This window comes from Gallus gallus, chromosome 1 (genome assembly GCF_016699485.2).
Source record: "Gallus gallus isolate bGalGal1 chromosome 1, bGalGal1.mat.broiler.GRCg7b, whole genome shotgun sequence".
Lineage (NCBI taxonomy): Eukaryota > Metazoa > Chordata > Aves > Galliformes > Phasianidae > Gallus > Gallus gallus.
Window position 1 is genome coordinate 115996436 of NC_052532.1, and position 24658 is coordinate 116021093.

At 38.7% G+C, this 24658-nt stretch overlaps 1 protein-coding gene and 1 long non-coding RNA gene across 3 annotated transcripts; one reads left to right on the forward strand and one right to left on the reverse strand.

The window, feature by feature from the left end:
• Positions 1–10262: 10262 nt before the first annotated feature.
• LOC121107136 lies at positions 10263–22773 on the reverse strand. The gene is made up of 4 exons (XR_005840743.2): positions 22622–22773; positions 20495–20585; positions 13504–13623; positions 10263–10901 (listed from the first exon to the last, which is right to left on the reverse strand). It is a non-coding gene; the product is annotated as an uncharacterized LOC121107136 (long non-coding RNA).
• On the forward strand, positions 22059–24097 carry NR0B1 (nuclear receptor subfamily 0 group B member 1). 2 transcript variants are annotated; one of them, XM_015302294.4, is made up of 3 exons: positions 22059–22649; positions 23561–23807; positions 23983–24097. In XM_015302294.4, exons 1-2 carry the CDS (start codon positions 22103–22105, stop codon positions 23803–23805), a joined length of 792 nt encoding a protein of 263 aa, XP_015157780.2. In that variant the 5' UTR covers positions 22059–22102; the 3' UTR covers positions 23806–23807; positions 23983–24097. The 2 variants fall into 2 exon arrangements, with proteins under 2 accessions (XP_015157780.2, NP_989924.1); NM_204593.2 differs by having other exon boundaries at positions 23561–24097.
• The last annotated feature ends 561 nt before the right edge of the window (positions 24098–24658 follow it).

Below are 24658 nucleotides of genomic sequence, written 5' to 3' on the forward strand. Positions count from 1 at the left end.
CATATATTGATGCTTAGACATTTTTGATGCATGGTAAGGAATTTGGACCTATGATGGAAATGGATAAAGCAGATATTGTGAGTAGCTTAGACTAAAGGGCAATAGGTGTCTGGAGATATACAGAACAACAGCTCCATTAAAAATCTCTGTGAAGTGCTTAGAAGGTGGTTTCTCTTTGTCCAATTCCATAATTCCGTGTGGAAATTCTCAAGAAAAGATTTTAAAGAAAGTAACAGAATTTGTTTTATGGGAAGTCCATTCTGAAATGCAAACTCAGCTGCTGAACTGATCCCAGCACATTTTAATATATATGCATCTATGTCATATAACCTCTAAGTCTATGACACAAATTCACTTAATCCCTTTATTTTAAATAGGATGATAAAAGCTCTCAATTTTCTTCTTCCTCTGCAGGAAGCAGTTTGGTTTAGAGAAGGACTTCTCTGAAGAAGTTACACAATGAAATCGAAAACAAGTTTTTTCAGCAACAACCGAGTCACTAGTTTTGTTTCACCTGTACTACTGCATTTCAGTCTTCACCCTTCATTTCTAAAGAGCAAACAGGATATTTACTGTCTATTTATGGTCTAGTTTCTAGTGTCTTTTTTAAAAAACAGACCTTCAGAAATCACTAGATCTTTAGCCGTATTTTATCCCCCCCCCCCCATCACCTCATTTGTTTGTAAATTGATGTACTTCTACTGAAATCGATGAAACTGCTAAGCTTTCAACTGAAAGTGATTAGAAAGAAAGGGGATTACATACAAGTAGGAAAAAATTACATGGTGTTATACCTTTTTCATAAATAGAATTACCTCTTCTCAAAATAGAAGGTAATTTGCTTTTATACCCTATCACATCAGACAGAGACCAATTTTAAGGTCATTAACAACACATAGTACCTGATATAACACAAACTAATCAGGGTAGCACCTGAGAATTTTATGACCCTGGTAAAATGCATCCTATAGTGTTTATCGACGTTATATAATTGAGCAAAGGAAGAAGGCACAAGTGACTCTTGTAGGACACTGCTGCTTGCAGGAGTAATTTATCAGTACACATGCAACCTATTGAAAGATAAGAATATGAAGCCTCTCACAGCACAAATATAGCAGCAGTTTTTGATTAAGGCTTGGACTAAGTAAAATTTCTTCATTATTTACCCAGCCAAAGAAAATCAATTGCTACAACATAATCCTATTGCCAAAACCTGTGTAGACACGTGGCCTATCAAAAGCATAAACAATTTCAACACTAAAATAAATAAGCATTCAGACCTTGAAAAAGACATACTAGCCATTTTACTTTCAGCATTAAAGCACTTACATTCCTACACCAAATGATCAGAAGGTTAACAAGTATTTATTTCAATTAATTCTTGAGAAAGAAGTCTGATTCATCTCTGCTGTCCTTCAGAAATACTCCAAGCTACGACCAAAGGATTCTTAACCCCTGTTCCTCTTACAAGGATTGCTATTGTTGGTATTACTAGTATGTGACATGGAAAGCAGGTGAGGCTATTTTTGCTGGGTGCATGCTGAAATAGCTAGCACTTTCTACATAAGAACTGTCATGGTCAGCTTCTAGAGTGGATGATCCAACACTCAAATATTGGCAACACTCAAACATTTTAAGCAACGCAGGGCCTTGACATTGCAAAGTAGCTCCATGAGTTTACAGATTAACATGTTTACTATAAAATATGGGTTCATTATGCTACAGAACATATTTTTTAATTGCATTTTTTCAGCAATCCCTAAGAATACCAATTTCAGAACTAAAAGTGCAGTATTAGAGAAGCTAAGAAGCAAGTCTGTAACTTAATCTTCAGAAGGGTAAGGTGAAAAGGGCACTGCTTCAGGAACGTCATCATCACAGATCCCTGGAAGACATATTTACAGTAGAACACCTGTACAAGGAGCAAGAATGCATGTATTTGAAAACTGTTTTTACTATGGAAGTCTTGTTTGAGTCCTTGACCATAATTAAAATGTTTCTTGCCTCCAGTACAGAGGTCACAATTCCTAATAAGATTTAAAGGTTTTTGAAAGGGAGTGGAAATAGTTTTGGCCATCTAAAAACTCATTAAAAATCTACAGAAGTGTATCCACACTTGGACAAATGCTATGAAGGGATCAGCAGATCAGTCAGCTGTGAGGGATTCTTCAAAAGTCTTGTGCTTTTTTTTTTTTTTTTTTTTTTTGAAGTGATACCACAATTTTCCTACAAACAGATTAGATTCGAAGCATTCATAAGGTCAAATTATAGATTTTTCTACAACACTAATTCTTTTATTCTTTCATTTCTTTACATTACATGTTCAATGGCTACATGTCCTGGATACTTCAAGAAAGCTAAGTACCTTTACATCTTTCCCAGCATGAAGGGCTTTTGGAATATGTTCATGTAACAGCTAAGATAAAAAGTTGCTCTTAACTAGAAATGGGAAGTTGACATTGCATACATTAACAGTTATTTACAGCATCAGTAGGAAATAAAAAAATGAATAGAGCAGCTAAGGTTGCATGAGCACATGTGCAGTGGCAAATGCTGCAGCACAGTGTAGAGGGGAACAAGCACGCAGAACAGGTGGTGCTGAGGTTTCAACATCTATACTGCGTATACTTCTGGAGCATAGCAACATTAATTTCAAAACCCTTCAATCTGACACTTATCATGCCCATGTACTCTTTTCAGTATTTCTGAAGTGCTGCTTGGCTGAGCCAAATGTATCAATGAAACTGTATGGCTCAGGGTAGTGCTATCAGAGATAACCAAGTTAGTGACCACGTCTGCAGTCTCTGCCAATGCTGTGTGTACAATTTCACACTGAGAACCTTAACTCTATTACGGGAAGTAGTTGGAGCCCCAAATCCAAACATTGTCCAGTTCTGGAGAATGTCCAAATAATTCTGAAAACAAGGTGGATTCAGGCAGACTCCTGGTTTTCAGTGAAATCTTATTCCCTTCATTATTGTGTATTTGTGGATTTTTTTTTTCTACTTAGTTCTACTCATTAAAATGAAGCAATATTTTTGACATTGTCACACAACAGTTTGGCAAATACTGCCAGCTGTTAACATGTTTTGATGGGATTCAAAAGGTGTGAATTATAAGGCCAATAGCAAGAATTTAAAGAATGCCTAGGGCTATTAAAGCTGTAACAGATCTCATGTTCTCTGCCCAGTATGCAATTCTGGAAGCACTGTTATGAGCTAAAGTCAGTATTGCATCAAGGCTAGTACTCAGCTCAGCAGCTGTGATCAGAATGCACATAGAATTGAGTTGTTGAGTGTAATGTTCTTTTTAATGCTGTCTTTCTTCATAGCAGAATTGCATCTTCAACCACACTTCCTTCAGAAAGTCTACTGGATGTTTTTCTCACTGTATGTGCTCAGCCTAAGAGACGAATACCCATAACTATCAACCAGTCATAGTATGCAAATTCTAAACAGTAGAAATGACTTTAAAAGTTTTAGTCCAGCCCATTTGTGTGTCTTACTGGCAGCTTATGAGCAATACAACTCATGGATATCACAGTGACCCATGACATCTTTTGCCTAACTCCCAGTGAAAGGAAATTGTGGCTTACAGATGAGAGAAAAATCTACAATTAAAGAGCAACTAAGAAAGGGACATCATGAGGTTATCCATTGTCAGCTAAATTTAGAGCATCTGAGTACATTATCTTTCACCTTTGTCCATGACAAGATACACACTGTTCCTAGATTTACTTGCAATGCTTAAAAAGAACGGTTAATGAAAACCCAAGGTTTATAGAGATCAGTAACTGAATTTGCTATAATTATCTTTTACTTTAGACACGATTAACACATAATTCGGAATCTTAGTCCCAGTTAGAAACCCTCTCTGAAATCTGCATATTTCATTCCATCTTTCAGACAGAGCCCCAGTCCTTGGTCTCAAATGTTTTAAAGAAAAGACTGTGACTGTTCATATCTAATGTTAACAAAGCAGAAAAGATCTTGGAAAAATGAACCTCCTTTCCCCTCTCCTCAGCTGTTTCTAGTGTGGGTTGTTTCTGACCTACACTGACAGACTAGCATGTACTTAGTCCTAGTAGTAACGGTGCTAAATAGAGAACTCTTCAGCAATGTTTGAAGTCAATCATTAACAAAACACAAAGTATAAAACTTAACAGTTCCTGTCTAGAGAGCAGTCTGCAAAGACACACTTTTAGATTTTAAAGCCTATACACAACTCCCACAACTGTTAGATGCTGCTTGTAGCTGCCCTTTAATGTCCTTTTAAACATGATTTATTGGTGATCGGGAGCTGATCAGACAGAAAACAAACACACTTTTAAATTTATCATCTATGGTTTAACTTCAGCTCTGTAATTGATCTTTATATGGAACACCCACTTTGGATGGTTTACTAACAGCTGTCTCATATTACCGTGACCATTCATGTTTTATACACAACTTTCTTATGCCAACAATATCACCTCTCACCCTCTTGTTCTCTGAGACACTGACCACCCAAAATATGAAGTAAAAAAAGACAGAGCTGCCAGAAGATGGTCTATCCACAGTAGCAAAATAATGGGGGATGATTAAGGAACTGTCTGAAAACAACAAAAAAAGAAAACCTGAATGTATTTTAAGCCATTATATTTGAAGATCGAAATTCTCGACTGATACTTTTAAAAAGCAGAGGATTTCCTACTGCAAAGATGAATCCTCCTCACTTGCACTACCTACCACAAATTTTTACACATTTCAGCAGCTGTGTAAAGTTATGTGTAAATCTGTAGACTTGAAAACTCACCAGTAAGAGTAAATGCAACTACACCTGAGAAGCAAGGAGCAGAAAAACCTAGTGTCAGTAGTTATATATAAGAAAAATGAATACAACTCCCAAAAGACTTAGTATGAATGTAAATACAGATGACAAAGCTGGAATTCAGTGATGCTGTGAAGTACTGAACAAGAGCAACCTATTTTAGTAGCTACAATGCCTCCTCCCTAGGTAGGCATGCTGTTCATAACCTATGTCACCACCTGGCATTATAGCTGCTGAAACTATCTAGTGTCTATCTAAACCTCACAGGGTAAGTGCCTCACTGACATGAATAGACATTATTTTCACTACATGCCTCTGCGGTAGGAAGATATTAGCCCCCTTTCACAGACGGGAAATTGAAGTCTGAGAAAGACTCCTTTATCCAAGGTCAGCCACAGTATCTGTTGTCCATGCTGGGAAATGAGAAGACATCTCCACTGTCCTACACCTGTACTCAGCCAACACAGCATTTAATTCTATCATTATTTTTATATCAACTGTGACCTTAACTTAGACATGATATCAGCTTAAAATAAGCTGCTGCTTGCAAGTCTCCTTGAAAGCCTGTAAGGAGTTAACACAGCTGAAGCTAAAACTTTCAGTAAATGTCAGCTATTTTATTACAGCCCACATCAGTATATTTTTTTCCCCAAACAACAAGGACTTTTAAAAATAATTAAAGAGAAAAGTAGGTCAATGTCAAGGATCAAGTGGTAGAGCAGCATAAAGCTAATCAAAGTTAGTATTTAATTCACAGTCCCATTTTGCTGTGTTCCAGACTGTACTTTTAAATGAAGTACTAAAATGGAAATAGAATGCCTTCACTTCATGTAAATTCTTAGTGTTTCTAACATGAACTATATAAGATCATATCTTCCATTGCTGATAAACCACATCACACCACAGGGATCTCTGATTTATACAGCAGAATGGGTTAGAATCTGAAACTTAAAAGCACCAAATATATTGCCAAATAAAACCAACTATATGGACATTTATAATCAGGCTAACAGTTATAAAACTTCCAAATTGTGTGGCTGTAATTCCCATTTTCTTTGCATGTAGAAAAAATCTTCATAAATATAGAAAACTTTTCACTTTATGCCTTCAGATGGTGATTATCTAGAAACAGTATCCTGGGCTGCATCAAAAGAGGAGTGGCACCAGTGAGAGGGAGAGACTGTCCCCTTCTGTTCTGCCCTGCTGAGGTCCCATCTGGAGTACTGTGTTCAAGCCCGGGGTCCCCAACACAAGAAGCATGTGAAGCTGTTGGAGCAGGTCCAGAGGAGAGCCATGAGGATTATCACAGGGCTGGAGCACTTCTCCCATGAAGGCACAGTGAGGGAGTTGGGCTTGTTCAGCTTGGAGAAGATAAGGCTCCAGGGCAACCTCATTGTGGCCTTCCAGTACTAGAGGGGAGTGTAAGCAGGAGGGGGATTGACTTTCTACATTGTCTGATAGTGACAGGACAAGGGGGAATGACTTTAAACTAAAAGATGGGAGATTTAGGTGAGACATTAGGAGGAAATTCTTTACCTAAAAAGGTGGTGAGGCACTGGCACAGCTGCCCAGAGAAGCTGTGGTGCCCCATCCCAGGAGGCACTCAAGGCCAGGTTGGATGGGGCCCTGGGCAGCCTGAGCTAGGGGGCAGCCCTGCCCATGGCAGGGGTTGGGCTGGGTGGACTTTGAGGTCCCCTCCAACCTAAACCGTTCTGTGATTCTATAGTTTTGTGCTTTCTGAATAATGTACATCACGGTTTTACAGGTCACAGATGAACTTTTAATAAATAAACTTTTCTTTAGACAAAATCCCCTTAATAAGGTGCGCAAAGTGATGAATATTTTTGTTTTTCAGGTTTGTTTACCTGGCAGCCAAAGCATGGACAGAGTTACAGAACAAGCTGTCTGCTTATATTTCTGAACAGCCATTTTAAATCTCTGAGAGGTAAACTCACAAAGCTATGTAAAAGAAATCAATAAGACCAAACAATAACAGAAGTGCGTACATACTGTTTTCATTGCTGAGTTACAAGGAAAAAGACAGATTACCAACAGAATCCTAATCTCTCTTTCACTGTATGTCAAGACGATGCGCATAATAAAAGTCACAGGAGTTGTTATGCACAGCATCTAAGCAAAGCTCCGTTAATACTAAAAGAGCCAGAGTAGCCTGAGACACCTATAGCATACGCTATAAATTCTGGAGATTGGCCTACACTTTTATACATCCCGGAATTATCACATAAATTTACAATTTAACACAAATCAGCAGTATCATATTTTAAATATAAAACATCTGTGCTGTCAGTGACTGCTTTTTTCATAGAGAAAACAGTTCAACCTATTTTGAACTTTAAATCTCTGGACCTTTACTCTTTTCCCATTACAGCACATCAAAGTATAATTGCATATGACAGCATGTGTCTGTGTGGTGTACTTGAAACTGTTAGACTGCCAACTGAACTGCAGTCTAAAAATATCATTGTTAATTTGCTGGATCATTGTCTTGCTGTGGTAATTGTGAGTTATAACAAGTTTCCCCCCACCTTACCCACCTCGGTGTACCGTGGTGCAGTCTGAAAGCACCACCCTCATCTGTTGTCCAATGATCATCACAAAAGCATGCATACAAAAAGATGAATTTCAAAGTAAAAAAAGAAATGAAAAATTCACTCAAAGAACTGTGTCATAAAAAACAATGGATGTATTGCAACAGACAGTTATGTGATTCAGCATGTGCAAGTTAAACTGAAAGAACTGAGATTTTATACACAGTTCATGCAGTACGGAGCATTCTTCATAAAAATGAAGAAGTGTCTTCAACATGTAAAAAGAATTTATTTGTCTCATCTAATGCTGAAAATCCAGTTCCTGAACTAGTGGAAAATACTTGGTTTTAATGTCGTTCTGCAGCAGATACAGTTTAAACTATTTGCACTTTTTTTTCAAAGACAAAGAGACTCTATTCCTAACAGTGCAGAAGTTGGCACACTAAAGAATGTAATGATCTGCTGTGAGATGCTATTTGTGGGTACCTGGAGGGGTATGCACTGAGAAATATGAAGCCCTTCATCCTGCTGCTGATTTGCTTTTAATAGTAGACAAAAAACACGCATCTATTTCTCTTCCCATAAGTTGTTATGAACAGAACTGAGAGAAGACAGGCTTTGTCAGTCACTAATTTACAATTATAGAAGGAATTGAAAGCAATTAGCACAATGAGGATGTGATTTACAGTTTCAAAAAAACACACACACAAAAGCAACAGAGGTGATAGCTAGTGGATGTTAGTATGAATAAGGAGAGAGTGATTATATCTCCTCTTTAGACAGTTACTGAAGCATTTAACCTCCACTTGCTACGTTGAGTATTTCTTCTCACTGCAATTAGTCTAATCACTAAGACCCTGAACCTCACTGTATTTTAGGAGGCATGCCACCCTCTTATGAATGAGCTACAGCTTTCATTGAACTGTGGACAAATTCTTCTCTACAAAAGGAATTTCAACAGGTTACTTTCAATAGGTATAGAAGACTGGACACTAAGAAAAGCTGTGTCTGTGCCAGTGCCATATGGTTTAATGGCATTGTTGTTTCTGTACTTAACATGCTGAGAATTTGCCCTTCCTTTGCTAGTGTTATGAGAAAAGCCTGACTTGTAGGAAAATTAAGAGAAAACTAGAGTTTCATAATGTGCAGCTGATAAGACTGTCTGAACTATTACAGTCTATTCGGAAATGTCCTTGGAGCTTTTACTTAGGGTTCTCTGGGGGAAAGAAAAGTCCTAATAGGCCATTCTTTTAATAGTAATGATAGCAAATAGAACTGATATCAGTCAGCTGTTGAATATCAGGAAAAACTGCCTTCTGTTTGTTTTAAAATGACAGAGTCTAACTACATCTGCACTGAATTACACGTTTTCTGGAAAAGGGTCTTTTCCAGTTCATTATTTAGTAAGAGAATAAAATAAACACATAAATAAAAACAGTGGAAAACTGGTACTAGTAGCCTTGCTGAAATAACACAGGAATACTCATAGTCTCTCTTCAGCACTAGACTACTGGAGATACTAAGTTAAAGACACAATGCAATCATGCTTTAGCATTGATTCAGGATATTCTGCATTTCTCTACATTTTCTAACAATCAAAAATCTCCACACTGTGGTAAGACAATAGTTTTGAGATGGGTTGAGTGTGGCTTGGCTGGAACAAAATGGGGAAACACAACCTTCAGCAGTGAAAGGTACAGAGTATGCTGAACTAGGAATCATAAGGGGAGAGGAGGCTGAAGATAGGGTTGCTCTCCTGCTTTGTTTTCTGAGAATCACTATATCATTTAAATCAAACTCCAGGAAGCGAATGTCTGTAACTTAATGAAGAGAAAGGGAGGCTTTCACAATACTGTCTGCAAAGACCACAAACAGTATTTGTTACGTATACCATTCTTGTTAAAATGATCTGGTAGAAATGAAGAATTTTAATTATACTAACAAGTTTTCCAACAACTACATTAACTATAGGAAAAAGCAGACTGACTTGTTTTATTTTTGGACAAGCATGTGGAGGGAATCTTTCTTAAAATTAAGAAAAAGAGTTAACAAATTAAGTATAAAAGAACTCAGAAGGAGAAGTCCTCTAAGCTTCTACTTATCTGTATCACTAGCACAGCATCCCATGCGCAGGACTGAGACAAGCCCTTCCTGTGGAGACACAGAGGAAAATAAATTCTCTTTGTTACTGAGTATCTCATAATTAAGCCCAGGCCCCTGACTTAAAACAGTCTTACCCAGAGATTTGTATCCAAGGAAAAATTATTTCATTCTCTCATTGCATGGAAACTAAAAAGCATATGGATTTCATCCTCCCCAAACCTGAAATGTAGGAACAATCTGTTTTTTCCTATTTATGTATTCCATGGCAAAGTTCTATTCATTTGATTATATGTTTTCCATCAGAGGAAAGGCTAAAATAAGAAAAAAGTATGTTCATAATTACAAATCAAGAATACAAAGACATAGTTTATTTGTCTCATGAATCCTCCTGGTACGATTTAACCATTGTGAGCAGATAATAAAATTGAAGATGAAGAATACAGTATGAAACTGCATGAAAAGCTTCATCCTGGATGCATTCAGGTCCAGGCTGGATGTGGCTCTGGGCAGCCTGGTCTAGGCATTGGTTACCCCGCACATAGCAGGGGGGTTGAAACAAGATGATCATTGTGGTCCTTTTCAACCCAAGCCAATCTATGATTCTATGATGATTCTATTCCAGGCTACCTTCTGACTCCCTTAGATCCCTTTGAAGCACAAGCAACATTACGCATTTCAGAAGAAAGATATGGAGCATATAAACATGGCAAAATCCAGCCTTTAAAATGAGACAGGAAAATGAAGATTTTCAATTGAGAGAATTTTACAGGACAAAAAAAAGCAATCAGATGGAATGGAACATCTATACACATTTACAAGTGTATGTATATTTGCATATATAGTTTTGTACAAACTATATCAACATTTTTTAGAAAACTGAAAATAAAACCCAGTCAAAAATCCTCTGAAGAAGAATGAAGTGCTGAGAAGACAGAGAAAGGGAGCAGAAGAAAGACTGAATACTGAAGTACACAAAACATGCAAAGAAGACAGTTAAATTACCTTTAATGAAAATTCAGCTGTAACATCAAAGAATACAGAGGAAGCAGTAGGCTTTGTCATCTGAGTTCTAAGATGCCATGTGTTTTCAAGGTCCTTAGCGTGGATACATATTCCAGCTGCATTCTGAATCCTAGACATGGTGAAGATGTATCAAGACGTACCAATCCTCAATCATCCCCTCATCTCCAGCATCTTGATTTCTGTGGAGAGAAAACTTCAATGCATAGGCTTGATGCCTTACTGGCACCTGAGCTCTGGGACATAAAAGAGCTTGTACTTGTTGCTCAGTGTAGCTACTGAAGGTCTTGTAGCCTTCTTTCCTTCTATCCAATCCTATGTGCAGCAGAACCAAGGCAGTTTGTGTGTAAAATGCAGGCCTGGATCACATTCATGAAACTGGTCTCTTCCAGCAGTGCTACAGCTGCTGCAATCTGTCAGCTACAGAAATATATTTATGACAAGTTAAAAATCAATTCCGCCAAGTGTCAGGGAAGAGCATCCAATTAAAAACAAATGAGAATGTGTAAGAAATTACATTATTTCATGGTAGTAAATTACCCTTTTCTTAAAATGAACTTAACACTCTGGTCAGAGTAAAGATGAATATAGAAGTATACTAGGAAGAGCCTAGTGGCTGGGAAACATACAGAAGAAAACCAACCAAAACAAATAAACAAATCACTCCAAAGAAACATTTATTAAGTCTCCATCTCATCTATCAGTGATCTTGGATTTTTTCCTACACAATATATTGTAGTGTTTCAACAGTTTTGAATTTTAATTAATAGATAATCAATGGTCTAATCTTACAATGAATATGCAACTCAAGCAAAATGTTTCATCTCCACTCTTTTGTTCTAAGGTCCTATTTGTGGCATTCCCATATGTTCCCAGTGAATGATGCCAAGCCAAAAAAGCCAAATAAGAGAGGTAGATCTTCTCTATTTGTCTGGTAAAAATGGCAAATAGCAAAAATGCAGCCAAGAAATTAGGAATAAACCAAATCAAATGACCAAATATGTTTGATTCATTTTGAATTTAATTATTACAGGACTAAACTGTAATGTTGTGATAAAGATCCGAACTGAGAGGCTTAGTTTAATTAAGATTCACAAAGGCAAATTTTCCAATATTCTAAGCTTGCAAATACTGTGATTAGATCAGATTTCTTGAATCCAAGGAAAATAATTATATGCCTGAAGTTAGACACCGACAGAATTTTCCACAAGTTTGGGCCTTAAGAGATAAACTATGGATGTGAGATGGCAAATTAAGGAACAGCTTGAACCTGGAAAGGTAGGATGCAAAGAATAGTAGTCAAGATCCAGCTCTCCTTGACTACTGACTGAGAACCTTTAAGGACGTGGCTAACCTGTGATTTCTTTGAACAGTACAGACTCTGAATAAATGAATAAAAAGCTCACTATAAGAAGAGAACAAAGTAGCAACTAATTCAGAGACATCACAAATATTAGCCATAGAGGAAAGTACTATTTGTTGAGGGAAAAGAAGGGATGGATGTCCCTAAGTCAAAATAATAAGAGCTATACAGCAAAGCAAAGTGCTTTTTTGCACTCTTTCTAAAAATAACTGCCATGCCCCTCCTCCACCCCAACAATTTCAAAATCAGTTGACTCAACTAAGTGCTCCTATTTTTCAGTCAAAAGATTAAGGGCATCCCTCGAATGATGCATTGAGCTTATGTAACAACTCATGCATTCATTTAAAAAAATATTACTCCTGTAACCAATAGGAAGTGGATTTGTATTCTTGTTCAAAATAAACAAAAACAAAAGACAAAGTTGGCAGAGAATGTTGCATTAAAATCTGTAAGACTGATAGAAAATCAAATGAATATATCTTTCTATGTTTCTGCATTGGAAAATTGGAGTTACAGCTACCTCTTTCCCTCGGTCTTCACCCTGTTTGTTTGTGCTTTCATTTAACTTGGGCATTTTTAACATGGAAACTGAAATATCACTGTAGTGGTACCAGATGAACATGAAAGAACAGGTCCTCCTATCCATCTTTAGAACCATATTTTCTTCTCCTCAGTCCTCCACCCACAGAAGTACACGCTTACAAGAAATAAACACAGATGGGATATCTTCTATGCTTTGGAGAAACTCATTAAAATATGACTGGATCCTGAAGCCTGGGTTACTGAAATTGCTACACATTTTCAGAGAAAAACTCTGAATTTAGAGAGCAACGGCCTGCATAAAACCACAAACGTAAGGACACAAATGAGAATAAGGAAAGCGGAGGGGGAATTACTGCAGAATTTAATCTACTCTGCATGATTTACTGGGTACAAAGGTGTCAGACACATCATCAGGGGAGGACAAAGAGCCCAAACACTGATCCTGATGTTGGTAGTAGAAATGCTGGCTTCTCTGTTGATGTTAACTTCCACAATTCCTCTGCAAGTGGTGCTTTGATCTAGAGCCAGCATGCTTCAGGTCTTTGTGAATTGCGCTTTGATTAAGAAATTGGATAACCTCTATTTCAGCTCATGAGAGAAACAAGTTTTCAATTTGTTTCTGCATAGTCACTAAAATTTATCATAATCTCTGTACCAAATATTGCCTGTGACATTTTTTTATTATAATTAAGGTGAGTTGTGCTAGGCTGGGTGTGGTATGGGGAAGAGAACGTGGAAGTTGTAACGTGGGCTGAATCCTAGTCTTATTGAATCTAGCAGAATAACTATTATTGGCATAAACAAAGCCTTAATTCCACTGGTGGTTTCCCTTCCTAAATCTGTTTTGGCTCTGATAAATAACATCAGGCAAATAATTTCACCTCTTTGCTGCTTTCCCTCTCAGGCTTTGATTCTCTTCAGTCAATTGTGATACTGAACTGCTGACTCTCTTACTACTAGGTACAGTGTCCTAAACACAGTGATATTCTTATAGCAGTCTATATCATATTCCTACATAAGTGACAGTACAAAAGCGGACTATCGTGAAATACATAGCAGCCTTTATTTTCACTGGGGCCAGCTGCAGAATTGCCAGCAGTAATGATGAGTACTTACACATGAACTCTCACTGAAGAGAATCTTTTGATAGCCACAGAAAACACCACATGCCTAATATGGAAAACTGCAGTACTCGGAGACAGGTGGCACTGAAATCACTGTATTGATACAGAGTACCTATAAACCAGACAAGGTGAGAGAATAAAGAATAAGCTTTCACACTGCATTCTTTCACTTGCGCTTGTAGCATAGCTTACAGATGATATGCCTGTTTTTGTTTCACAAAGCCTACTGCATGTCAACACTTAGCGAGAACAGGGCAATTTAGGATGTCAAGTGCTACTTGAAAAATGTCCTTTAACTTTCCTTAATTGTCAAACTTTAAGAGTTAGCTTAAATTTAATTTTGTTGCATTTAAGGTCTAGTTTTACGATGATATAATTTATTTTGGACGTTACAGGTGACATTGTTCTGCCTGTCAATGGAAACATGAAAGAATATCATCATAATGAATATCCATGGACTCACATAAATCATTCAAAACTTCAGATATGCATGGAGATTTTACATTGACCCTGTAATGACTTTAATAAAACTGTTTCAACCTCAGCTGTGTCAGCAAGAGAGACATGAAATGATGGTGTTACAGCCACAACACCTCAACATTTAAATATTTAGGAAAAATACTCATAATTTTCTTTTAGCAGTCTTTAATCCTTCCCAAATTGCAGTCTCACAGTACAGTACCATATGCCAGAAACACACGGGATTTCCTTTTTATGTTGCCTCATAACATCAGGGAGCTGTAGTTATTACTTGAATCAAATCATTTAACAACAGACATTAGGAGTATGTCAATTCAGCAAAATGAAAATGTGAAACTTTAATTTAACTTTAATTTAGTTATAGGAATGAAGGTGATATCACTGATAGTTTGGAGGACTTAGACAGTGATTATAATTTCCATCATGTCATTGATACTCCTGCTAGACTTATTAAAACTACTCGTGATTAACTTTGTGGGGTAGACAGAGCCTTTCTTTGAGCAGTCCAAGGCAAAAAATTTTTATATTAGCCCTGTCACTGGTGTATTTCACTGATTGAAGAAAAATTCCACGAATCAGGATGGAGTTCAGCATCTAGAGTGGCAAGGAACCAGACTCTTCACATCTCTTTGTAGGTGAGACCTTGAAAAAAAAGCCACTTACACAGTTTCAATCATAGAAGAGTTGCATTTTAAAATTATAGCCTGACTGCTTCAAAGTGAGCTGCTTTTTGCTTACCAGGAAAGACTGTCAAAGATCTGGGAAGGCTATGACATAGAAACTTCTATAAAAACTGAACCTCTTTGGGATTTGGAGGTGGAAGGGGAGAACACTGCTGAGAGAAAAACATCTCCAGGGATCTTTTGGCCTTTATGTGTGTGAAGGACTATCCCTCCTCAAGTTTGATAAAGAGAAGCACTCAGGTCTTCTCTAGGAGAAGCAAGCAACTATGAAATATCAGATTAAATTTTCTATGCTTTATGTGGGAATTGTAAGGACAGAACACAGATAATGAAAGGTTAACAAGTCAGAAGTAAACATAGGCGTTTTACTCTCACGTAATTGATTAAGGTTTTAGATATTAAAATCTACAAACAGCAACATCCTCATTTGTCATTCTCAGACCATGGTCCTGCAGTTCTGAGATTAAAAGTCCAAGGTAATGATGTGATTTACTATCTTACAGGTATACAGAGAAAACACGTCCTTGAGAAGAGTGAAAGATTTAAACTGAATACATTTCTGGATGCAAGAAAGAGACAATGAAGTGTCAACAATGACATTTTAGGTATATATTTTTTCTCTTTCTGATCTGGATGCTCTGCACAATGCAAAAATAACTGGAAAGCAAAAGAAATGATGGAGGTGTGAAGGAAGGAATTGCTGATCTTCATATTCTAAGACAACCATACTTTCAAAGCCAAAACCTGGAAAGATGCACCTTGAGATAACAGTGAAATCAGTGAAATTAAAGAAATAGTGGAATTCTACTGAAATTTGACCAGAAACAGAAAGCTACATGGAGTATAGCTTCCATGGGCTGAAAGGAAAAAAGGGAGTCTTTCTTCTCTAAATCCAGCTCCCTGTCATGTTTCCAAAACCAGACAAACCAAGCCCCTAGAAGCAGGTTATCAGAAAGAAGCATAAATATATACATATATTTATCAATCTTCTATCTTTGGACAAACTATCTTCAGTCTGTCCCTATAAGATTTCTCTCCTGCTGCATGCTCTACTGCATCATCAGTTTCTTTTCCTTTTCCCTTGTCTACTTTTCACTTCTGGTTTTCTACGCTAAAGTTTTCCTCAATATGCCTGTTTACTGTACTTCATTTTCTCTTTCACACATACTTCTTATGACTACTCTATCCCTATCCAGTGGCAGTGCCTCTGGTCCTTCTTTGCAGTGCCCTATTCCTTTGCACATTCACACCTTCCTCCTTCAACCCATGGTCTTGCCTAACAACAACATGCATGTTTTACTGTCCCCTGCCACTCTGAGTGAAACCACTTGTAGGGATGCTGGAGTATAGCGGTTTTCTACTCAGTAACTTTTCTGTCCAGTGCCTTGCATTTTTCTGAATGACCATGGAAAAACAAACAAAGAAACAAAAAAGAACAACAAAACCATAACAAAAATCCCACCCTCAACAGATGATTTTGTAAGACAAAAAAAACCCTTCCCCTCATCTAATTCAGCATTCAGTGACTCTACCTTCTCCTTACTGTGGTCACTGAAAAAAATACGTATAGCATTCATATTCACAAAATCCAAATCAAGATTGAATGATTTTGGGCAGATACATAGAGATGAACAAGCTGCACTTCAGTCAACAAGAGCTCAGTGTATAGCAGCAGAAATAGTGCTGTTAGGCATATATGACAGTGCTAGCCCTGGGATTCTCTGATTATCAGACCAACCAAGGACGTTATCTGGCTGCAGGTGAGGTAGATTAAGATGTCAGCACTTCTCACTGTACACAGGGCTATCAATGACTGTAACACACCAGATGTATCAACATAACTGCTGGATCACTCCCTTATCAAGTTCTATTGAAATGATCTAGGTTGGAAAAACTCTTTCTTTAAATAGTGAGCTCAGTTATTTTGACAAAACTGATAGACATAGTCTATCTCATATGCCAGCAGAAGAGAATGTGAAATGACTTTCCTGTTCTATACAGAATACATACAGATTTTAGAACGGTAGTCTGTGATTTAAGCAAAGGGTGTAGCCAAAAAACTTCAGGAGTTACTTGAAGGTCATAAATATTTGAGATACAGACTTTAGATTGTATGGTGAACCCGTAATTCCTTGATTTATCTGTCATATTCATAGAAAAAAGAATGATAAAAAATGAAATAAGTATGTTTTCTAATACCAAAATGTGAACCTGACAGTGAGAAATGATATACTGCCTCAGCAGAAGGATGGTATTTTTAAATATCCAACTTAAGTGAAGTATGTCTCAATTAAAACCTATGGAAATATGTGTGCATTTTAAAAACCCTCACATTGTTTTTCACATGAAATATGTGCTCACTTATAAATCTATCTGAATGTAATCTTTTTATTAGCAGCATATTCTTGCATCTCACAAATGTAGATGTATTTGTGTACTTGTCAGCCTTAGACAATCAGTTACAATGACATGTATTTATGCAGTAATTTCAACTACAGAATTAAGTTACGTAGTGTACTATTGCCACAGCAGTGCTAGATTGCATTTTATTCTCACAACCTTGAACAGCGTATTAAAGAGCTTAATTTGCCAGCTTTTGTATGTTATTCAACTGTTTTCCTCTACCAGCAATGTATTCCTTGAGGCAAATAATTGTAGCTAAGTTCAGTATTTCAAAGTTATTTCTACACTAATATTTTATAGTACACATCCCTTATCCAAATGTCATTAGCAAGAGTACAGATCAATTTCAGGTTGTATTCAAAAGGTTGATTTAAAAACAATGATTGCTCAAAGCCCTCTTGCCCCTAAGCTCAGGTCTTAGGGTTTTGTTCCCACTGAGTGAGGGGCTCACTGTGGTGGTTGAGTAGAAGGGCGTACAGCATTGATCTCCATCTGAATGAGCTCAGATCAGTAATCTGGCAAAAAAAATTACCCTTTTCTTCTTGATGGCATAGTTTCTTGCTCAAACTTGATCAAAACAAACAAAAATCTGCCATGACATACCATTCTTAGAGCTTTTTAGGTTACGTGGGACCTCGGAAAGCATTCCTGGGGAAAATAAAGCACAGAGGACACATTGCAAGATATCTTGTTTCTTTGCTACCTTTCTTGTAATGACTATTATAAAAATACTGCCAGCTTTATGAAAGCATTTGGTGCACCAGAGTCAGATGAGTGCCAAAGCTGGCACAAGGAAAGAAGCAGCAACAAATACATATCTGGGAGTCACCTTTTTGGACCGTCTCAGCCTCGCTCACAGGACTGTGACCTTAAACATACCACACTGACAGATGTTTGGGAGTATATGAACTCATTTCGGACAAAAAAGTCCTCCAGAAGCCAAATTGCATAACCTAAGGTGAATTAGCACACGAATGCGAAAAGATGTCTGTAATGAGTGAAGGTCTTTAATCGGTTATCTGCCAATGGAAATATGACAGTAAAGTGCATGGTCAAGTAACAGTGAATCTAAATTCAGGACTCCTACTTCTGGATCCAAAATCCCACGGCTTTATGCTGATCCTAAATAAACAAACAAACAAACAAATAAATAAATCACATCACAAGTTCAAATTTATTTAGGAAATGTAAAAGGGTTGTTCTTGCATCTTCATAGTTTATGCTGTATCAGGTATCACCTACTTTCCAGCAGTTTGCATAAAGGTCTAAAACTGATACAAACTACTGTATAGTCCAGCTAATCCCATAAAAAAAATGTCACCATATGCTCATCCTGATCCAAAACAAACACACCCTGCTAGATGAGCTGGCAGTAAATACAGTAAAAATTCAGTGGAGAGAAAAAAAAAATTACAGGCTTAGAGCTGCTGTAAAAGCTTTATAAATTCAGGTTCTGCATCCCCCGACCATGTACAGATCAACTGCCTTTGGCTCACATTGAATCAATCATGCTGTCAATATGTTCCACCCAATGAATCAATGAATAATCCCCACTTATTTTCAAGTAAATATCCCTGTAAAATACAAAGAATACGAATGGTTGTCATTCTGACAAATGGACAGTTGCCATGAGATATATGTGTAAAACATAACAATATACTAAAATTTCAAACCCTGTTTTAATGGAATACTTCTCTTATACCAAATGAATCTGGCTAATCATACACTCATAACATTTCACATTCAAGTCCTCTTTTAATTTTTCTTTTTTTTTTTTTTTCCCCAGTGAAAAGGTTAACTTTTCTTGTGCAAATCACTGAACTGAGCCTGTTTTACATCTGATCTTAAGATCAAATTTTGTTTTTCAGCCCTTATACTGGGAGACAGTAGATTTTAGAGGATATTGTTATCAATTCCTCACTGGAAAAAAAGCATTCTCTCAAGCTAATGGTGCACTAAAGCACCGATGGCAAAAAAACAGATGCTTGTTTGGTCTTGTTCTGAAACTGAAGTCGTGCCCTCTGGACAAGAACCAAGTGTACTACCAGATGAGCGATACAGAGACACTGAAGAGAAACATGAAATCATAAGACTGCTGCCAAGACAGCACTGTATCACCTTCATATCCAAGGCTTCTGTCCAAGTTAAAAGCAAAGCAAAACAAAAACAAACAAGCAATACTTTTTTTACTGGCAATATGTAAACTTATTACATCTGAACAATACAGAGCTAAGTAACACCCACCTAAGATCTTTAAGCAGAAGCTGGACATACATTTTTTTCTTTGCTATGTTTTCATGTATTTTCCATCAAAATACATTTACTTGTCTGTGAGGAAATTTGGTTTAAGTTTTTGTTTTTAAATAGAAAGCTTTGTTGCCTTTTGTTTAACTTGAATGCTTTCCTCCAACACGAAAAACTAAGCTGATCAAATCATTAAGTAGCGAGGTTTCTAGGACATTTTTGATGCTTTAAATGGGAAAGAAATTATCTGCCTTGAATAAAATGTCATGTATTTTGATACATTAAGAGTTAGAAAGAGAGAAATGAGTGTGTAAGTGCTCTTACGAGAGAGGAGGTATACTTTTGACTACATTAGTGTAATTTCTGGCACTGCATAGTAAATCAGGTTCCAGTTTCAGTATAGAATACCTATGCTGACATGGTTATCAAAGAAAAATCTGTTCTGTATAGCTTGGTTGAGAGTGAAGAGTCAGCAAAGTCATTATATGACACTAGAGTTGCATTTGAGTGGATTTGAGACTTGGTTGAAAGAGAAATGCCTTGAAAAACTAAACACTTGCAACCCACATTGCTACATCAGGAAAAAATTCCATTGTAGACCTAGTATAAAAGTTTCATATTGCCCTTACATATGGCCTTGTGTAAGCAGCATCCTCCCATAAGAAGCAAAATGTTCCCACAAATGGAGTACAAGTTCAAAACTGCAAAGGCGATGATCTGAGTCTCAGCTGTCTCATGGTTTCCCACAGACATATTCCAGGTTACAAACTAATAAAAAACACAATTAGATTTTATTGTCAGACCAATAACAGGTACCTCATAAAAGATGAGCTACCGATTGGAACTGAAAGCTTAGGGATGCTCGTTTTTTGAACATTTATCTCTGAAGTTGGTGAAATAAAAAAATAAGAAGGAAAAAGACTAGACAGGCAAGAAAAACCCTCTAAAATTATAACACAGCAATGTTGAGAAAACAGTGATGAATATAGCATGAAACAGTCTGGAACAGCGAGAAAATGTACTAAGCAATTTGGCAAGTATTTTCCAGTTACCAGTGATACTATTCAAAAGACAACATTTAATATTATTAAATTTGTTTTGGAATTCTAAGTATTTTTTTTCTTAAAGAATGCTTGGTGAAACATTGCTTTCTGCTCCAGGGACAAATCTCACCTGTCTGCCAACTGTATACATCAATTCCTCAGTGTAACATAACAATTCTCCACTACTGCAAAACCAGTAAAGGGCTTTATCTTATTTGGACCTGCGGAAAAACATGATAAAGATATTAGAGGATCCTAGAGTAGAATCTGAAATTCCTGCATTAGAAAACTGTAAGACTGCTTGAGGAGGCACCAGAAAAGTTAATAATATTTTAATGAAACTAATTTAAATTATATGATGCATTTCACAGGTAAAACCAAGTATAATTATAAGAATTTTGGACAACAAAGTTTATTTGAGGGAAATAACCCACTAGTGCTTTATATTACATATATATATATTTTATGCCTTTTTTGAAGAATGCCCCTTTTAAGTCCAATTGTGAAGAAATACACAGAGTGAAATGATTGTATGACTGTGTGCCTTATGTAAGCTGATATGGTAGCAATAGCTTCGCACAGGAAAAAGAAATTGCTGAGATCTGGCCTAAAATTTCTAAGAAGTCAAAGCACTCAGCTTTACTGCTTAAAAAACCTGCATAATTTTACAGAAAGTACTTCCAGGGTGATTTAAACATCCCTTGCTATTGATATTGATGGAGCAGGTACAGAAAGCTGCTTGCAACTCGCTACTTTCTCTAAAACTGTGCCAAGGTTCTTCTAGTTCACATAAAACGTAAAATGTTTCTGTTTTGGCCCATGAGGCACAAAGATGTAACCCTCCACTTACTGTAGGGAGTATTGCACTCTGCTTCTAGATAGATAGTCAGCTGAGAAAGTGAACCTGCTTTTCATTCAAGGGCAGGGTCAATTTTGGGCAATCACTATTCTTCTATCCCAGCTGGGTAAATACGAAGGCCTGCTATGGTAGTTTCCCCATTTTGGAGACCATATGCCACCATGACAAGTTGGGTCTCAGAAAAGTGGAGATGTGAGTTGAGGGAAACGTTTTAGGCAAATGGGTGGAACGTATCCATCATGAGATCAGAAAGATGGACCATCTACTGGAGAGCAGAGGAAGGGAATGTCACATGGCAGACAGCTTTATGGATGATCCACATCGTTTCACCCACAGGACAGAACAGAGGTGCCAGCCCCAAGGCACCCTGAAGAGCCCCTCCAGTAGCCCCAGCCCCATTCCTTGGCTGGGCAGTCCCACCTCTCCCTTCCTCACAGCAGTACTGAGGTAATAATTAACCCCACAAGGCAGCACAGCCAGCCGCACCAACCCTCTGAACCAAGAGCGCTGCCCTGCGGGATGTTTACCCAAGGCACGACGCCGCCCCAGTGCCCCCATCTCCCCGCCCCAAGCCCCAGGGTCGCCGGGCGCCATTTCGTGTCGGGCGGGACGCGCTGCCTCCTGTCAGCCGGCGCCGGGCGGCGCGGCCCGCGGCTCCCTCTAGGCACCGCCGTGTCAGAAAAGGAGGAGGAGGGTTTTCTCTTTTTATTATTCCCCTCCTCTTTCTCTTTTCCAGCCAGTGAAGAGTGTCTGCCCCCCTTTGAACCGCACACTGGCACGCAGGCACACGCGCTCGGCCGCCGGCTATAAATAAGTTAAGAGGCGGGCAGAGGACGAGCAGTGCTCGTCTCCCGGCGGGCCGGGTGGCTGAGCGGCCCCATGGCGTGCCTGGAGCGCTGCCACTGCTGCGCGGACGGCCGGCGGCACGGCAGCATCCTCTACAGCATCCTCAAGAGCCACGACCAGGCGGCCGAGGGGCCGGGGCCGCGGCGAGGGCAGGCGGGGCGCGGCTGCTCGTGCGGCTCGCAGCGGCGGGTGGCCCTGAAGAGCCCGCAGGTGGTCTGCAAGGCGGCCTCGGCCGTGCTGGTGAAGACGCTGCGCTTCGTGCAGAACGTGCCCTGCTTCCAGGAGCTGCCCCTGGACGAGCAGCTGGTGCTGGTCCGCAGCTGCTGGGCGCCTCTGCTCGTGCTGGGGCTGGCGCAGGAGCGGGTGCACCTGGAGACGGTGGAGAGCGCCGAGCCCAGCATGCTGCAGCGGATCCTCACCACCCGGCGGCTCGGCGAGCACGCCCCGGCTCCCGGCCGGCAGCACCCGCCCTCGGCCGGCGAGATCCAGGCTATCAAGGGCTTCCTGGCTAAGTGCTGGAGCTTGGACATCAGCACCAAGGAGTACGCCTACCTCAAGGGGACGGTGCTCTTCAACCCGGGTGAGTGGCGGAGGGGCTGCGGGGGTCTCCCGAGGGCGGGTTAAGCGGCGGTGTGTGGCGACGGCGGAGCCCCAGAGCGCGGGGGGACCTGCGTCCGCCTGGCAGCTCTCCCAGAGAGATCCGCACTCGGTGAGGGGAAACAGCAGGAGCCTCCTACTTGAATAGGGAGCAGCTGTCCTGTCGGTCCTTTAACCTGGAAGGCAGCTGGTCGGTTGGCTGTGGCACTTAAAGTGATGGCACTGCCACCTGAAAGCTATGTTTTAGCACTTCTGCATTCCCGTTGTCTGACTGAAAAGCCAAAACTTTTCTCAGCCCTTCAGTATCCCTGGTATCGTTCACCAGGAAACTTTCACATACTGGAGTTACCCTTGCCGCTTGTCATCTGGAGCTCCTTAGAAACCATTGTCAAAGGATACCTTACACGAGAATAGTTTTGTAGGAGTAAACAAAAGCAACGCTTTTTTTTTTTTTTTAAATTCTTATCTCTGCTGTTTACAAACTGCATTCTTCTCTGCAAAAGTATTTTGGATGTGGAAAGGAGGGGTTGGAACTAGGTTATCTTTGAGGTCCCTTCCAACCCAAACCATTCTATGATTCTACGCTTCATTTTTTTCAGTGAAAGTTTCTGTTATCAGTGAATATTTTTTTTCCATTTAAATTAATGTTGGCAAATACTGTGTTTCAAGTTTGAACAGAAAAGAGTATTGACTATCCAGAATACCAGCATAAAATTTTGAACTGCACTGTAACGTGTGGCACGTTGCTTCTTGGTACCAGAGGTCCTCTAAGAATTTAATTTGTGTCATAATATCTGATCTCCTCCTTATTATACTGCAGTTACTGCTTTGTAAGAAGAAAGGTGTTTTATAGACAAAGAGCATGTAAATAAAATAATGTATTTCTCTTTTCAGATCTACCTGGCCTGCAGTGCACACAGTACATTGAAGGACTGCAGAAGGAAGCACAGGAAGCTCTAAATGAACATGTCAGACTCATTCACAGAGGTGACCAAGCCAGATTTGCCAAGCTGAATGTTGTTCTATCCTTGTTACGATCTATTAACGCTAATGTGATTGCTGAACTATTCTTCAGGCCCATCATTGGATCAGTGAACATGGATGACATGCTTTTGGAAATGCTTTGTGCAAAATTATAAAGGTGTGTAAAGTAATGAAAATAAATCCAATGCAAAGGAACTCTTAAGAGCAGAATAGTGTAAAGTACTGTAAATAAACTAACTTATTGTTTTTACATAGATAGTATTTTTGTATTCAATAATAAAATAGTCTTTAAGTTCTGGAATTTTTATTAAACACGGTGTTTTTGCATTAAGATTACAGTCATCAGAATAAGATTTAAAGTTGCGAAGAATGTTCATATCCAAAGTCAACTGGCTATTCTTTTACCATGTCTATGAATAAAGATCATACATACTACATTGTACTTTTGAGGTGAGTAATACCTGTTTTTTTTTTTCTCCAAAACAAAAGCTAGTCAAGGTTTACATTTTAATCATAGCTATCATACAGAAATGGGAACAAATGAGCTGTTTGTTTGACTTGTTTCAGTGGTGCTGGGATACCAAGTACTGTGATCACAGTTCTGCTCATATTTTCAGTACTGGCTCCGAAGAGTTGGTGAGCTACTTCAGTTGACCTTAACAGAATTGAAATATATAAGGAGTATTTAAGAAAATGCATAATGTGTTTGTTGTGAATATTTTGAGATTCAATGAAACTTCATGTGGCTTAGTCGGGTAATTAATACTTGTGGTAAAACATTCCATTCAACACATGTTGGGTGCCAAAGAAACAAGCTAACTCCACTCCCCCAAACAAAAAGCAAACAAAAAAAACCCAGCTCTAAAGATAGCCAAAAAAGCCAAACAGTGAGGCAGGGTCAGGAGAACTATGGATGTGTACTCCACACTTTGTTTTTCACCTTTTCGTTTCCTAGCTAGGATTTTGATAGCTAGTTTCTTCAGACTACTTATTCCCATAGAAATAGAA

Bases quoted from the DNA above. Each gene is read 5' to 3' on its own strand.
- NR0B1 (NM_204593.2), top strand. From the start codon at position 22,103: ATGGCGTGCCTGGAGCGCTGCCACTGCTGCGCGGACGGCCGGCGGCAC. The intron at 22,650-23,560 runs GTGAGTGGCGGA...TTCTCTTTTCAG, and splicing joins GACGGTGCTCTTCAACCCGG to ATCTACCTGGCCTGCAGTGC.